Genomic DNA, 18,610 nt, shown 5'->3' on the forward strand with positions numbered 1-18,610 from the left:
ACTGATTTAAACTACAACTCTCAGATATTGACACAATTAAAAGTTTCAGCCAATCAGCGGCATTATGAAATACAACGGTTAGGTTATTTTTTAGGTTATCCAGTGTGATTGATCTGTAGAGGAGTCACTTAGTTATTAAAATCATATATCATTATATGATAGAGAAACATAGGCAGTGCATTCTTGAAGCATACTTTATAAAAATGGCTGAGAAGAAGAAATGCCATCAATATTCAAATGAATACTTGACATACGAATTCATCCCTTCTCCTACAAATGGACAACTTACCTTGTGCCTCATTTGTGAAAAGGCATTTTTAAATGAAGCTATAAAGCCTTCGAGACTGAGATATCACCTTGCAAAAATGTATTCAGACAAAATGGGTAAGAATATTTCATTTTTCCAAGTTTTAAAGTCAAAGTTTAAGAACTGCAGCACTGTAGGCAAGCTATTTGGAAAATTTGCTCTCAATGCTAACAAAGGCCTCCTTGCTTCCTATAAAGTCTCTTTATTAATAGCACAATGTGGTAAATCACATACAATTGGGGAAATACCGTGTTACCCGCAGTTAAAGACATTGTCAGTAGTATGCTGGGGCCTATGCATGTGCAATGGTGAAATTTATTCCTTTGAGTAATTACATCATTTCAAGAAGAATTGACAAGGTGGCTGCTGATCTGGAAGAAATGCTTTTAGATGTGTTAAAGAACACAGAATTTGTAATGCAAATTGACGAGTCAATGGTTTGAGACAATGAAGCATTGCTGCTAGTTTATATTTGTTTCATTAATCGGAATGAAGAGTTAGTGGAGGGACTGTTGTTGACCAGAAATTTAACCACCAACACAAAAGGCGTCTCTATATTCAAAACAGTGGAAGAATTTTTTTTTTTAAATATCCTTTTAACAAATGTACTTTTTTGTGCAACCGACGGAGCTGCATTCATGATTGATCAATATCAGTGATTTATAGCCCATTTAAAATCTGCTATACCTGGCATAATGGCAGTCAACTGTGTGATCCATCGGCAGCACCTTGTTGCTAAACATTTCTGTGAAAGATTGCATGATTCTCTGTGCTATGTAATTAATGCTGTTAACAAGATAAAAGCGCACTCTTTGAATGAACATCTTTTCTGAAGCTCTGTCAAGACCATGACAAAGAATTTGAACGTCTACTCCTACACACTATAGTAAGGTGGCTGTCGAGAGGAAAGTGCTTGCGACACTTTTACGAACCTTTTGACACAATAGTCGAGTTTCTTCGGTCGATTGACCCAAGCTTTTGTGATGCAATCGAACTACGATGTCTTGACGTTATCTCACAGACATATTTGACAAACTCAACGAGGTCAACACAAAGCTACAAGGGGACAAAATGAATTTCATTAAGGCTAAAGGTATAATCTCTTCCTTTGTTGCCAAACTGGACTTTCATACCAAAAACATGAGTTGACGCGAGTTCTGTCAATTTCTGAGTCTTTAAGAAATTGCACGTGAAGACAGAGGCAAACTTCAGGATGCAGACTTAGATGTTTTTTGCTCACACCTCAAACAAGCCAAAGAAGACATGCAGCCTAGGTTTCATAATCTATGTACCCTTGAAATACCAATGTGGGTACTGAATCCATTTTCAGCACACGCAGGAAAATTTCATTCTGTATTACAAGAGCAGTTGATCGACTTGAAAGATGATAGCGAAGCCCAAAAGACCTCTGGTCGAAACGTTGCCATTTTTAAGCATGAAGCAATAAAGATTTCTTAATTTTTATTCCGCATTCTTGATGCTGCCACTGTTTCTTGCACCTTTGGACTTACTTTGGGGACTTGGAGGTTCTTGATCCCCGGATGGATGCTTTGCATGGTCTGACACCTCTACCTTCATTTGGATTACTGAGGAGTGCTGCTGGATACCAAGTGACGAGATAGCAGTTCTAAGATTGTCTGATTTGCTTTTTCACATAATCCATTTCCTTGAGGATGATATGCTGTAGTTTGCAACTTTTTACACTGATAAACATCACATAGCTCTTGAAATAGCTAGGATTCAAATGCAGAACCTCTATCAGAAAGTATTTTGTCAAGGCATCCGTAGTTCAGATTACAATGTTATCAGGCAATAGCTGCTGTGGTCTTGGCAGTTGGGTCTTTTCACTGTAAATTTAGTGTAGGGATCAATGATGGTGAGTACATAACTCTAACCAAGGAAACTAGTCTCTATTTTCAAATGATCAATTGCCAAGAGTTCAAGAGGCTTGTTAGCAACAATTGGATGAAGAGTGGCATTTTGGTCATTTTTAGCTCTTCTGCGGGTCTCACAAACTGTGCACTCCTGAAACCATTTCTCAATGTTGTTGCGCATCCCGATCCAATAGAACCTTTGCCTGATTGTAGCTTCATTTTTTTGCACTCCAAAGTGACCTGATTGATCATGGTAGGCTAAAAGCACTTGACTCGCATCTCTGCGGAGAATTATAATTTGATGGACACGGTTTCCAGTTGCAGGATCAGTGGAACTTCCTTTGATGAGATTCTTTTTGAGAAATAGTCTCTTCCTTTGTCTCCATAGTTGTTGTAACTCTGAATTAGAATACTTATGGAGGATTGCTTTAGGTATAGCTCCAGATAACAAATACTCTTGTAATTCACCAAAAGTTCTGATACCCTGCTGCAACAGGAGCCATCTTTGAAGAGAATCTGCGGATTCATTTGGAGAATTGGAGTCGTTGGTGAATGAATAACAACGTTGTTGAGCTTGGTGAGTGGCAAAATTTGGTATTTCCATTTCCTCCCATTGATCATCCTCAGGGGGAGTAGTCTATTGCTTTAGGTAACCTAGAAAGAGCGTCAATGTTTGTATTGGTCTTTCCGGTAGAATATTTAACATTAAAATTGAAGTTTGCAAGTCTGGAGAGGCATTTCTGCTCTAGTGCTCTGGGTTTTGCTGAATTTAGATGAGCCACTGGATTATTATCTGTGTATGACTAGCATTTGCAACTACTCTCTCTTTGCCTTCTTGCACCTGGATTAGTACTCTGCCTAGCTATTTAAAACTAGCTTCTGTGTACAAATTAAAGGAGAGAGTATAATCGAGATATGCGAGGATAGAAGGGGTAATGAGTCTTTCATTAAGGGTCTGGAATGCTTGTTCTTGCTCATTCTCCCAACTGATTGGTAAAGGTCTTTTTGTGAGATTCTTTGGAGTGCCCCCTTAGGAATTCTTGTAAAGGGGCAGCTACCTGGGCAAAATTAGGTATGAAGCGCCGGTAATAGCCTACAAAACCTAGAAAACTTCTGACATCTTAAAGCGTTTTGGGGGTGGGCCAATTTCTGACTGCATCAGCCTTGTCAAGGTCAGAATACACTTCCTCAGCACTAACAATGTGCCCAGGGTAGCGTACCTTTGTTTCCAGCAAGTTACATTTTGAGGGCCTAATTTTCAGGTCGTGATCTACCAGATTTTGAAAGATTTCTTTCAAGTGCTGCAAGTGATCTTCGTAATTCTTTGACTATACAATTACGTCATCTAGATACAATAGAACCAATTCAAAGTTTTTGTGGCCTAAGCATCTTTCCATTCATTTCTGGAAGGTTCCCGGGGCGTTGCAAAGTCCGAATGGCATACAATTAAATTCAAATAGCCCCATGGTGAAAGCAGTCTTTTCTCTATCTAACTCGCTCATAGGGACTTACCAATAACTACTAGTTAGATCTAGAGTGGAGAAGTATGCGGCTGTACCCAGGGCTGTTCTATGCGTGGCAGCGGAAAAGCATGCTTATGTGTTACATTATTCAACTTGCAATAATCAACACAGAATCTGATGCCACCATCTTTCTTTTACACTAATACAATTGGTGCAGCCCAGGGACTATAGCTCTCCCAGATAATCTGACTCTCTTTCATTTCCTTTATCATTGCTTTCACTTGCTGATAGGATGAAAGGGGTATGGGTCGGTACCTTTCTTTAATGGGAGCATGGCCATTGCTGGATATTGTATGGGAGATGCCTTTTACTTTGCCAAAGTCCATACTATGTTGACTAAAGGCAGCCTGCTTCTCTATAGCAACATCTCTCACACCTTGAATTTGGGTTACAGAAGTTTGCGTATGTCCTATGTGAAGATCATTTAGCCAAGATGGGGAAGTACACTGGTCTGAATTAATCTGCTGTGCCCCCTGCTGGACCCTGTTTTTCTCACCATCTAACACAGACCTGGGCAAAGCACGGCCCGCGGGCCACATCTGGCCCGCTAAATAGCTCGGACCGGCCCGCAAAGAGTGTCAGCAACGGGAAGCAGCGAAACTAAGGGCTCATGTCCACGGGGAAAATCGGGCCCGCTACGGATTCTACATGTAGAATCTGCAGCGGGTCCCTCCTGCCCCGCAGACGTGAGCGCTGAAAATAACAATAAAAAGGAATTTACCTATCCGTAGCGGGCGGCGAAGCTCTGCTCTTCCTCACGGCCGGATCTTCTTTTTCGGACGGCGGATGAATTCCTTACGCCGGCGGCACGTCGCCGGCACGTCGTCGACGTGCCGCGCGCATGCGCCGGGCATATCCGCCGAGCCGAAGCAAGGGAGATGCGGCCGTGAGGAAGAGAAGAGCTTCGCGGCCCGCTGCGGGTGAGTAAATCCTTGAAATTCCTATTTTAGGTCTCCCGCGGATCCGGACGGCTTCCATAGGCTTCAATAGAAGCCCGCGGGAGCCGACCCCGCGGGAGACCCGCACGAAAATGGAGCATGGTCCAGATTTTTTCATGCTCCATTTTTTTTTAAATCCCTTTTATTGACGATCCGCGGGTATTTATCTACCCGCGGGTGGTCAATGCATCCCTATGGGGTGCGGATCCGCGCGCGGGAGATCCGCTGCGGATTTTAAATCTCATTTTGCCCGTGGACATGAGCCCTAAGTGATGCCACTGTAACTTCTGAGTGGAGATGGGAGTGCTCCTTACCGCTCCCCTCTCCATTGGCAGACACGGGGGCCGCGCCGTAAAACGGGGTGAAACACCGGGTGTTCACCGCGCCGTATTACAGCGCCATTCATTTTCAATGGCGGCCGTATTCTGGCCGCAAATCGGGCGGCTGGAATACGGCCCCATTAAGGCAATGTGCATGGAGCCTTCGTATGTTGGTCTGGCCCTCTAAAACCATTCCAATTTCTCATGTGGCCCCATGGGAAAATTAATTGCCCACCCCTGATCTAACACATCTTCAGGTGACAGTAGGAAAACTTGAGCAGCAGCTGTATATTTAGGACCTAAAGAATGGTTGTGCGAGTTTTCAGGTTTGTACAACACCGAGAAGTTATATTACATAGGGGTGCACTTACTTTTGCAATGCAAGTTGTGACCTCTTTCATTTTCCTATGTAGGACCTAAAACATGAAATTTTGCCAAATTTCATGTTTGTACAACACCGGGAAGTTAGAGAATTAGATTAGGTACATTACATAGGAGTGGCAATAATTTTGCACTTACCATTGAATAATCAAGTTGTGACCCCTTTACTTTTCCTATTTAGGGCCTAAAGACTGCTTGTGGCAAATGTCATGTTTGTATCACACCGAGAAGTTAAAGAATTAGTGGCGAGTTAGTTTGTGAGTGCGTCAGTGAGTGAGTTAGTCAGTGAGGGCTTTCACCTTTATATGTATGTATATCTATATATATAGATAGATATATCTATATTTATATATATATATATATATATATATATATATATATATATATATATGTGTGTGTGTGTGTGTGTGTAAATCAATAATGTTCCATCTTCTAAAAAAGGTAGGTGTTGAGACATGTTACAACTGTAACTATGAAGTGGATTCAGGGTGACATCATGCTGTGGTGCAGGCACCTGAAAATCGCAATGCTGTGTGAAAGAGGCCTCAATATTCAGTTAGATATCTGTAGGGGGGATCATCCAAAAAGCAAAAGTGGAAATAACAAAAGTTGGCTATTATATAATTAATTACACATTTTTCTGCTGATGACATATGGAACAAGTGCACACTACAGCATTTCTCAGAGCCACCGGAGAGGCAGAAGACAATCGATACATACTAATTTATTAGCATGGGCTACAGTTTTCTTAATTGCATAACCAGTTTAATCGGTTAAAGCAAGTAATATAAACCATGTGAGAAAGCTGCAGTGAGAGTTAATATTTAACTGAGGTTTTTACAATGTGGATCATTGACTGAAATTTCATATTATATGATGATTTTAAGCACACTAAGCATTTACATGCGATTTGAAATATTGCAATAGAGCAGATAACATACAGTAGATTGTTAATATGGGAAAGCTTCCAGATGAAAGCACATTCCTAACACCCACTCCTTTAGCAGCCAATCCCAGAATACTCTGCTTTCCAGCTCTAAGTAACGAGCTGCAAAAGTACAATAGCAGAGAAAGCACTCCCTTCTGACAGCCATAGCCTGGACAAGTCACCCATGCATTTTGACCAAGGCTCCTTAGAAGAGAAAAGCAGGACCATGAGAGACACGTATGATGTGATAGTCATTGGTGGAGGCATTTCAGGTCTGTTGAATTATGATTTGCTGTATAACACCTGTAGTTGCTAATGATTATTTAATGAATTAAACATTTGAATATATGAATAATTTCCTTATTCTCCAAATACAGAAAACTCAAAGTTTTAAAATTAACTTTGACTAATAGGTGAAAACTTTAGTGTAAGGATAGAATTTGGTAGAAAGCTGGGTGTTTCTGTTTAGGGTGACTCTGCTGAAAATGATATAGTTCTGACATATCTGACTGTATGATTACTTTCTAGTTATTTCTCTGTGATTGAAATAGGTAAGCATATGCTTATAGCAGAGCTATTTGCAGACACAGATGAGCAAAACATGTTATTATGGAACTTAATTTCCCTAATGAGGATAAAGTCGGCTAAAGCCGTTTCCATCTTTTCTCATTTGTTGTCTAACACAGTGGTAATACACTTCTTGTTAACCTGTCAGCTCAGTCCTATAAATTACTTATCTCTATTTGGTAATAATGATGCCTCTCTGAGCTAGAAAGAAAAAACATTAAAGCCCCATTTACATGCAAAGACGATTGCTCAAAATTTGTCCTTTTCTGACAGTTTTGAGAAATCATTTTGCATTAGCTTTGATTTGATTTGATTTGTAGGAGATCCACAAATCAAGCTGCCCATAGGGAAACATGGGTGTCTGCAAATTAAATAAAGTATGCAGATTTGGGTCCGAAAAAAAAACGCAGTATGCTCCATTCCAATGCGGATCCCACACAGACGGCTTCCATTGAAATGAATAGAAGCCGTCTGATTCGTGGCCCGTCCACAATTGAATTGCAGATGGGCCGCGGATTCCGCGGGAAAGCAGGAGTTGGTTTTTAAAAATTTGTACTGGGCATGTCCGACGGTGAGCTGTGCAGACCATCCGCAGTACAGAGAACCCGGAAGTGCAGAGGTCTGCATGGACGCTACCGCCTGCCTGCACAGGTATGCAGTGTCCTTTGCCGCGGGCAGGGTCAGATTCTGCTGCGGCTCCCGTTGACATGAGGCCTTAGACACAACTGTTTCAGAATGTACTTTAAATTATTCAAAGTAATAAAGTGGTACATTCCCTACATTTTAATTGATGTTTTTTATCTGTCGTATAGCTAGAGGCCAGACCATGGTGTAAGTTTACCAGTCACATTCTACAACAAGCTGTTACAAGCGGAACATAAACTAAGTTCTTGACATTAATAGCAGAGAGAATAATGCTGCTGCAGTGAAATGTTGCCAAGTGTCAGTTTTATTATACATTTTTTGTCCTTGTTTGGTATGCTGTGGAACTATGAAACTAAACTGAGTTTCCCAAAATTTGGATTGGTGACTAGATACAGATTACGCTGAGCAACTGAAATTAAAACATATTCCAGTAAACTTGAAGGGATTGTCCTGTACTGAGTTTTAACATAATATGAAAGTCAGTAAGTATAGGGGATGATTACCTGCTATTTATTTTCCTCATTGTTTGTTGCTTAGCTGCTTTTTACTTCAGCTCCATTAATGCAGAACTGCGATATGGGCCTACAAGCTTAGCTACAGTGCCTACAGGAGGTCTAAGAAACACCTATTTCAAGCAGTTAGTCTCTCTCTTTCATTACAGTTCAGACTCCTTGGAAAAGCTACTATGTATAGGCTGAAATCTATGGCCGCCTGCACACGGGCAGGTCAGATTCCGGGTGCGGGATCCCGCAGCAGAATCCGAACCTGTGACCAGCTGGTGACCCCCGCGTACCTGTCCACAGTCTTCTTATCTGTATTGCGGATGTGCGGCTGACGCATGTGCGCAGTACAGATAATGCCACGCCGTCTTTAGGCGATAATGCAGATCCCGTGACCTTTTCCCAATGATGATTGGGGAAGGGCTGCGCGTCGGACGGCTTCCATTGACTTAAATTGAAACCGTACGCACGGAATCCACCTAGAAATAGAGCATGCTGCAACTTTTTCCCTGTGAATGGATAATTACTATAGATGAGCGAGTATACTCGCTAAAGGCAATTGCTCGAGCGAGCATTGCCTTAGCGAGTATCTCCCCCGCTTGAGACTGCAGGTTCGGGTGCCAGCAGCGGGCACGGAGCTGCGGGGGAGAGCGGGGCGGAACGAAGAGGAGATCGCACCCGAACCTGCAGTCTCGAGCGGGGGAGATACTCGCTAAAGGCAATGCTCGCTCGAGCAATTGCCTTTAGCGAGTATACTCGCTCATCTCTAATAATTACAATTGATTTCCGCTCGTGGGTAGAAAAAATTGCTTTTCCATAGCATGCTATGGGCCTATAAAGCTACTTTCACATCTGTGTTGGTGGTTCCATTTTTCTGCTCCGCTATGGGTACAGGAACAGGAAATCCCCTGACTAAATGGATCCGTCTTATGACGGAACCGAACAGCACCGAATGGACTACATTGATTATAATCGGATCCGTTTGGTTTCCGCTCAGCTGTCCAGCATTTGACCAGATGAAAAAGGCCCGCATGTAGGATTTTTTTCTCCCGGCATTTTGTGCTGAATCAGCGACGGAACCTTTGAATGTAGATTCCAGCGCAGATGTGCAGTCAGCCTCAAAGGCTCACCAGAAAATCAGTGCATGCAGAACTGATTTCCATTACAACAAGGGCACAATGATTGTAAAATACAGATTACTAAATTCTTATTGAGAAAAAGGTTATCAAATAAATACTGCACTTTGAGGAAAATGAGCCTCAGGCTGCCTTCACACAAGCGTTTTATTGTGGCAATTTTTCTGCGATAAAACGCTGGCCGAAAATCGTGACCATCTGATGCATTGGATTCCAATTCATCCTTTCATATGGGTGATTTTTCAGTGCGTAAAAATGGCCTGCTGGAAAAGATAGTTCTGGAGCTATCTTCCAGCGGCAATATGCTTGTTGGTCCCATACACTCCTATGGGGGCTGCTGGAAAAGGCAAGTGGGAGGGAGTTTAGCAGCAGCTCTGCTAAACTTCCTCCCCCTTCCCTCCCCATCTTGGTCCCTTGCCAGCTGCCTGCAAAGATTTCAGCAGGCATTTTTCCTTGCAGCAAGGGCTTCCTGTTGTGACTGGTTGTGAAAGGAAAGAGGATGGGGAGTGCACAGAGACAAACTCTGCGCTTGGCCATCTGAATGGTGATAGCCCATTGGGAGATGTAGGAATATAGTTGATAATGAGAATGAGCCAATGAGACCAGCACTTTCTGGGGGGGAGGGGATTTTTCAATTCCAGGCCTCCAGAACACAGAAGAAGACTGCCGGGCCGAAGAGAAGAGCTGGACGGCTCTTCTAGGTGAGTATAATTTTTTTTTTTTCACCTAGGGATGATTTTCAGGGAAGGGGTTATATTTCAAGCCCTTCTCTGAAAATGATCACTGCGGAGGTTGCCTGCAACCCACTGCTTTCAATGGGGCCATAGCAGTGCCGACCCCTTTGAAAGCAATGGGATAGCATCACGGACTTCTGCCACATCTGTGGCAAAGGATTCCTTCATCCCTACGGTCCCTGCGGAGATGAAGGAATCCTCTGCCATAGCTGTCACAGCTGTAGCAGAAGTCCGCGATGTACTCCCTATGTTTTTAATAGGGCTAACGCTGCTGCGGCCCAATTGAAAACACTGAGCGATATCAACAGATTTTTCTGTGCGCTGCAAGAGTTAAGAGTAAAAATCACAAATGAGTATGGAACCATTGAAAATCATTGGTTTCATAATCATGTGTTTTCACTCGCATCACAAGAAAAAATGTCGCTAGTGGGTAGCCACCCTTAGGCCTCATTCAGAATTCTATTTGCTAGTCCTATGCATGACATTGTGACATTGTATGTGGACTTAGTAGCTGTGAATGAGCTGCCACGTAAATGAGGTTCAGAGCTTGATCACATGGTCATGAAAAATGCGCACAAGCTTGCTGCGCAAAAAAATCGAGGCTTACTGTGCCAAAAACTTGGGTTTGTTTTTCCACACAGAAGTCTTGAGCTGTATTGGCATTGAAACAACGCTGATGAGCAACGGAAAAAAATGTGCTGCTGTTTGGGAGTTCGGAGATAAGAGAGAGACATCGCCACAGCAGCCTTGAAGGCCCTTGCTCGGCTGAACAGCGCTGTAAGCTCCTGTTAGTCCCCGGTGGGAATGAAGGGAACCCTAGGGGAATCCCTTAATCTCAGCGGGGCTGGAGGTAATTCCCCAGCAGCAGGGCTGGAGGGATTCCACAAATCCTGCAATCTGCCATATGTGAATATACCCTTATAGTTTCAGTTCAAATATCTGTCTGTAACGAAGTTCTAACTATAACTGTATGTTAAATATATTGTAACATCTTGTGATTTGGGAAAGTGTAATTATCATACTTCCGGCATTGGAAAATGATATTTGAAATTCATATTAAAATGCAGTTGGTATTTGGAACAAATGTCTGGCAATAATCCCATTGCATAATTAATTGATATACATACGGGATCCCATAGCTCTGATGTATGAAACGTTATTGCTTTCAGTGAGAGAACAAACCTAACAAAAAGAAAATGTTATTAGCACAAGCCTTGGAGACTACTTGGGTCTCTTCATCAGGCATGATGAAATAAAATGCTATATCGTGCCAGATGAAGATACCTAAGTAATCTCCAAAGCTTGGGCTGTTAATATCATTTTATTTTTGTTAGCCATTAAAAGGCATTACATCTAAAATATGATTTTTTTCCCTGATTGACAACAATAACATTTTGTTCTACTGGCTGACATGGTACCAAACGTTTTATGTTTTTTTTCCTGATGTAAAGTACTGTGCAAAAGTATTAGCCAAGTGTGGAAACATTGCAGCAAACTAAAAAGGGTTTTAAAATGGAAGTGTTACCGTGTTTCCCCGCCAAAATAAAACACTGTCTTATATTAATTTTTCACCCCAAAGGGAGCACAGTGTCTTATTTTCAAGGGGTGTCTTATAATACTCACCTAGCAGCTGGCGTTCAGGTCCCTCGCGCTGGTCTCTGGTGCTGCTGCAAGCTTCCATGTACTCCTGAATGCTGACAGAGCATTTCTTTCTGGTAGCGAGGCTTGAATATCCTGCCTCCAGCAAGCAATTACTCTGATTGGTTCATCGAGCGCTGCATCAGCCAATCAGAGCTGGTGCTCAAGAACTCCCCCCTGAAAATTAGGGTTGGACTTATTATCGGGGTAGGTCTTATTTTCGGGGAAACATGGTAATAGTTTATTTTGTGTCAATAACAAAATGCAAAGCGAATATGCAATATAGAAATCTAAGTTTAATAAATATTTGGTGTGACCGCCCACTGCCTTTAAAACTGCATCAATTCTTCTAGGTACATTTGCACAAAGTCATGGCTTTTATAGAATTATAGAGAGGTGTATGACTAAAAAAATTATACCAAACAGAAACAGCTATGTAGGAGGTCAAACTCTGCTACAAAGGTGAGCTTGTGGAAGATATTTTCATGTCACAGGTCGTACACCATGCCAAGCCTGAGCACAGCAACAAGACACAAAGTAATTACACTGCATCAGCAAGGTCTCTCCAAGGCAAAGATTACAAAGCTGACTGGAGACTCAAGATGTACTGCTCAAGCTTTTTCAAAGAAGCACAAAAAAGAAGGCCATAATGAGGGCTGCAAACGCAGCGGTCGGCTAAGGAAATTTGTACAGCAGATGAAAGAGACATCCTTCCTACTTTTCTTCAAAATTGGAAGATATCCAGCAGCGGTATCAGCTCAGAACTGGCAGAAACCAGTGGGACCCAAGTATACCCATCAGCCGTTTGAAGAGGTCTGGTCAGAGGTAGTCTTCATGAAAGAAATGCGGCCAAAAAACCATTCCTTTGACGTAGAAACAAGAGCAAGTAACTCTGCATTAAAATGTAGTAACTGGGGTGAAGAAAAATGGCAGCGGGTGCTCTGGACTGATGAGTCAACATTTGAAATATTTTGCTGTAACAGAAGGTACTTTGTTCACTGAAGGACTGGGAGGAAGTTCAATAATGAGTATCTGCAGACAATGGTGAAGCATGGTGGCTGTTCCTTGCAAATTTGGAGCCTCATTTCAGCAAATGTAGTTAGGGATTTCGTCAAGATTAATGTTTTCCTTAATGCTGAGAAATAATGACAGATACCTTCACATCATGAAATACTGTCAGGTAGATTACCCCAAACATACAGTCAATGTCATTGAGAACTACCTTCAGTATAAAGAAGAACAAGGAGTCCTGGAAGTGATGATATGACGTCCACAGAGCCTTGATCTCACATCACTGAGTCTGTCTGGTATTACATGAAGAGACAAGGATTTCAAAAGGCTACATCCACAGAAATTCTGTGGTTAGTTCTCCAAAATATTTGGAATAACCTCCTTGCCGAGTTCCTTCAAAAACTGTGTATACCTAGAAGAATTGATGCTGTTTTAAAGTCACAAATTTTGGCGCACACATTTTTGAAACTAAAAATATGTGACTTTAAAAATTTTTAAATCTGCCTTGGAATGTTTTAAAAAGATGGGTATGATTAAAGCGGCTCAGGCATGGCCTCCTTGGCCTGACAGATTTCGAAATTTACACTAGAAATGAGTATAAATTGTATCTGACATATGTGCCTGCTCGTCTGTGGAGTATATGTCCTTCCCTGCACATGCATAGTCAGAAATGCAAATAATGTATTAAGATGGCGGCGCCTCATAATAAATTTGTGAAAAGCCAATCTGTGTAAATTTCCCTTTAACATTTATCATTTCCTAATGACCTGCGAATATTTAAAGTTTTGTAATTGTTTATGTTTTGCTATTTTAGGCCTTTCAGCTGCTAAACTGCTAACAGAGGCAGGACTTAATGTCATTGTGTTAGAGGCTCAGGACAGAGTTGGTGGACGAACACATACTATACGAGTGAGTTATACTCTTTTGTCCATCTATAGTTAACTCTATTTAAGCTGGCAACACATACGCAGTATTTAATGCATTTTGAAGTGTAGATTTTGTTGCAATCATCTGAGCCAAAGACAGAAGTGAATCCAGTAGAATGTATAAATCCAGTAGAATGTATAAATGTCACAGATCAGGAGGGGAGAGACGATCACTCTAACCATTGTGTCCAAATTGCCACAGCAGAGTCCAATTTCTCTAGTGAGATTACAGGTGGATTTGTAACCAGCTTTCATGGGGGCCTGCCACATGCAGACAGAAAAGCATAAATCGCCCCCTGATCCATCGGAGGTATGGTTCATTTTAAAATGGACAAGGTTCAGCTAATAAATTGCAGATTTATTTAAAAAAAGACTAGCTGTGCATATATATATATATATATATATATATATATATATATATATATCTACCAAGGATATACAGAAAGGTTGTTACACGGGAGTATAAGGGTATACAGGCATACACAACAAGACAGTATTTTAAAATAAAACAAGGAAAAAAAGAAAAGAAAGATACCAGATTTGGGATATCTGGCCCAAGGTTCTGCTTCATGCAGAGTCATGGGAGCAGCCTTACGCTGAGGCATATTTCTGAAGCCTCACCCTGGGTCTCTCTGAGACCATTAGTTTTAAAGCTTCCTCAGAACACACCTCAAAATATCTTCGCAGGAGTCCTTCTGATCGGAAATATATCCTGTCATATTTCCGGTCATGATTTTACCTATTCAGTGATATCAATCATGACACATAAATTATAACCAGGTACGCGGATATGCCATTTGGGAGGTGTTCTGGACCCCCACTTCAATGTGTTAAGCTGCATTTTGTTCAGCTGGCCTGTCCGATTCTGAAAATATATTTCCTGTCGGGCTAGGTCCTTCACACAACTAATAATCTTTATTAGAAGATTTTTCCCTAATCTGAATTTCCTCTTTGGGGTATCAGTGAGTAGCCAGCTACTAGTTCAATGATTTTGCTTAGACTTCATTAACAAGTACATGGTCACACAATGTGGTTTACTAATGCTAATTCTACACCAATAGATACAGGTGGGAGACGAAAGGGAAAATCAACAGGCAGGAGTGAGTAAATGGGTGAAAGGGCATCTGGAAAATTACCAATGCACTTTAACTACACACAAAATGGATGGCACTATAGCCAGGCCTGAATGGGTTAATATAAAATGGAAGCTGAGATAGGTCTAAGAACTGACACACACACTATATCATAATAAATACTTTCAAAGACAGCATCCTGAGTGCATTTAAAATCAGCTCTATTTATCTATCATGCAACATTTTCATTGTGTCAGTCTTTTTCAAGCATATATCAATTAACACCAGTAAAGTTTATATAATCAGTAAAGCCATTTCACATTTGCATCAGAACCGGAGATTACGTCCCAGATCCGGCTCAAGATACTGGAAGAAAAATCATGCAGCACTTTTTCTTCCATTCAAAAGCCAGGCAGCTGACCATTATAGTCAGTGGGGTCCATCCGGTGCTGTTTGGTTCCATTCAGAGATGGAGACGTTTGGCTGCAGAGATTCCCTTTTCCTGCTCCCCGAACCGAGCAGGAAAGTGGAACCCAAAGTGTAGATGTGAAACTACCCTAACATATACATGCAAACCAATCGGTAAACAAAACCCACCTCCTAGCAGCAGGAAAATACAACATTAAAAGCATTCAGGATATTTGACATACCTAAGTAAATGTAAGCTATCTGCAGACACTATCGTGGCATGCCCAGCTACTCACTGATCTTGCATTCTCCATTGCTATGCAACAGCATGTCATGTTAACCACTGCTAAGCAACAGTGACCCAATCCACACAAAAAATAAATATACCAGAACATTTAAAGGGAATCTGTGACCATTTTTTTAAATAGCTGTCTCTTACGGTAGTACTAGCTAGTGTAAAGTACATTGACTCCAGTGATATGTCTGCTGCAGGTATCTGTGCAGTAGTTTGGCAGAAACTTGCATCTTATTAGTAACAGCCACATAGAGGACTAGTCCTCTATATTCATGAGCTGCAGGCTAGTCATCCCCAACCTACCCTTAAGCCAATGATTAGCAGCTTTCTCTCTATGTACAGCAATAGGCAGACAGCTGTCAGTCAGTGACTGGAGGCTAGGTGGGACTAGCCTGGAACTCATTAGTATTAGGACTATTTAAAGTGATCCTCTATGCACTACACAAATATATACATGAGACATATTACTGTGATCAGTGTGAGCATCACTACCTTATGCTGTTCTCTTAGAGGAGTACCAGAAGATAGTGTCAGAGTATCTTTAGACTCTTTAGCTACTATACTCAATAAAGGAGACAACAACCCTTTAACTGTTGCTGCATATCTCCCATCTTTTTGTGTGACAGATCCATTTTTTCATCCACATCTATATACTTGAATACGCATCCATATCTATACAATTTTAAGTAACATTTTCATGATCCAAATTGCACCATATGATGAAATAAACACAGAGGTCCAATGTTGGGTTCAAGGAAGTTTTGAAAATCTTACAGTTATGAACTAGAAATATAACTTTTATTCATATAAAATTAAAATCAAGCATGTGCCCACCAATGTTTGTGACTTGATATGATAGAGTATTCTGTATCCTATCCTGTATCACACATTTCAGAGAATAGTGCCCAAACAAGAAAAAGAATCAATCTAAATGGGAAAAAGATTGGAAAAGATTTTTCCCTCGGATACATTCCTAAAGGATGTTGAAATAGGTCACTCAACTGAACAGTTACTGGTGCGTGTTTCTCCACTATCAGTGAAAGATAGTTTTTTTCACTGAGAGGGAAATTTGTCTAGGGAGCCCCATACTGATAATTGGGGTAACATTTGAAAACTGACAAGTTGGTTTAAGTAGTACTATTTTATATCACTAAAAAGAACTACACTTAAAATATAACCTTTATTTCTAATATCATTTAAATTATCTTGGCGTGTACGTATATAAGCAATACTCTACATTGTGATATTTATTCAAAACTCCAATATAACACCAGGGAGATCAATACCCTGTGTCACTGAAACCAATTATTGTTGGCTGTCAGATATTCAAACCAGCCATAGTGAATTCACAGGTGGCACATCAACAGGAGTAGTATAACCGGTTTATCACTTCAAACATGGAGTTTTATTTCAACTGTGTTAATGAGTCTAAATATATGAAAATATATTCTCACAAGAGTCTCTCTGCATGATTATTTCCGATCAGCTCTGTAGCGAACCAGGAATTCTCTCTTAGTGTAAGGGAATAATTCCTACTATCATCTCATCCCTTGATGATAAAAAGTCCTAAGAGGAGAGGTAAGGTATGGTATAGAGGGTGGTCTTCACAGAATCCACAGTTTATTATGTATAAACCAGCATTTATGATTCGCTGGATGTTTTTTATTACTGTATCACTGTAATGCTAAATCCATCTGGCGTTACTTGGTCATATATCCCAATACCAAGCCACCATGATATCTTTAATTATGACATCAATGGCTAACTGAGCATGTGCCTGATATTAAATGCAGTCCCATTTACCAGTTGGTATCAATGTACAACCATACACTCTCTTCTATCATGTGATTCGGCACCAGGAGCTAATAAATCCCAACCACTATTAATCTCCTCAGACAGTGTACCACAGATCACTGGATATTAGTAGGCAGATGCCATATATAAGCAAGTGCCCATTGTCTGCTAGATCTACCATACAGTGGTTTAGTTAATAGGTTAGGATGCTAATGGTATAATAGCAGTCAGCAGATGGAAAGATAAAAGGCAGATGACAAATGCTATGTCACCTGCCCACTGCTAATTGCTGGTGTTTTTCACACCATAGCATAGATGTATCCACCAATTAGTGCAGGCTGACAGTAGTACTATTTCATGCAGAAGGGATTGACACTATCACTAAATTATCACTAAATATGTATCATATGGCCATGCAACGTTTTTACAAGTCAACGCTAAAAATGTGTTTCACTGCATTGCAAATCCTTAATAGAGATGAGCGAACGTGTTCTTCCGAGCTTGATATTCGTGTGAATATTAGGGTGTTCGTGATGTTCGTTATTCGTAACGAACACCATGCGGTGTTCGGGTTACTTTCACTTCCTTCCCTGAGACGTTAGCGCGCTTTTCTGGCCAATTGAAAGACAGGGAAGGCATTACAACTTCCCCCTGTGTTGTTCCAGCCCTATACCACCCCCCTGCAGTGAGTGGCTGGGGAGATCAGGTGTCCGCCGAATATAAAAGTCGGCCCCTCCCGCGGCTCGCCTCAGATGCCGTGTGAGTTAGATGAGGGACAGTGCTGTTTGTACCGGAGCTGCTGTAGGGAAAGAATTGGTAGTTAGTGTAGGCTTCAAGACCCCCCAAAGGTCCTTATTAGGGCCACTGATAGCTGTGTGTTGGCTGCTGTTAACAGTGGCAATTTTTTTTTTCTCAAAATCGCCTCTGCAGAGCGTTGCACCCGGCATTAGGGACAGAAGTGTTGCATAGGCAGGGAGAGTGTTAGGAGTGAGTGTAGCCTTCAAGAACCTCAACGGTCCTTTCTAGGGCCATATTTAACCGTGTGCAGTACTGTGCTGTCTGCTGTTAGCTGTGCTGCATTTTTTTTTACTTCTCAAAATCGCCTCTGCAGAGCATTGCACCCTCCATTGATACTGCAGGGAAAGAATTGTGTAGGCAGGGCCACAACACAGTTATTATTCATTGAATATACGCAGTGCTGCCTTTTGGTGGAAAAAAACGGAAAATATTTCTATTTGTCCTGCCTCTGTCCGTCCTAAGGGCGGTGGACACGTGTCGGCTGCGTGTGCAACCTTTAAAAATCAGACGCACCCAGCTACGGTTTACTGCTGGCTTCGCCATTTGCTTTCCTTAATTGGGAAAAAAAATACCTGCTCTGCCAGAGTTAATAACTCTGCTACCCTCACGTTCTGTGACACATTAGCAGGGACACAGCACAGTTATTAAACTTCTCATGTTCATTGAATATACGCAGTGCTGCCTTTTGGTGCAAAAAAACGGAAAATATTTCTATTTGTCCTGCCTCTGTCCGTCCTAAGGGCGGTGGACACGTGTCGGCTGCGTGTGCAACCTTTAAAAATCAGACGCACCCAGCTACGGTTTACTGCTGGCT

At 41.5% G+C, this 18,610-nt stretch overlaps 1 protein-coding gene across 1 annotated transcript in view; it reads left to right on the forward strand.

Moving 5' to 3' along the window:
* The first annotated feature begins 6,386 nt into the window (after positions 1-6,386).
* LOC136625621 (amine oxidase [flavin-containing] B-like) overlaps positions 6,387-18,610 on the forward strand; it is a 106,878-nt gene continuing 94,654 nt past the window's right edge. The window contains exons 1-2 of the mRNA XM_066599975.1: positions 6,387-6,543; positions 13,317-13,411. Of these exons, the coding sequence (XP_066456072.1) occupies positions 6,456-6,543; positions 13,317-13,411 (183 nt within the window). The 5' untranslated portion in view covers positions 6,387-6,455. The remainder of the gene's footprint in view (positions 6,544-13,316; positions 13,412-18,610) is intronic.

Source organism: Eleutherodactylus coqui, chromosome 4 (assembly GCF_035609145.1).
Source record: "Eleutherodactylus coqui strain aEleCoq1 chromosome 4, aEleCoq1.hap1, whole genome shotgun sequence".
Lineage (NCBI taxonomy): Eukaryota > Metazoa > Chordata > Amphibia > Anura > Eleutherodactylidae > Eleutherodactylus > Eleutherodactylus coqui.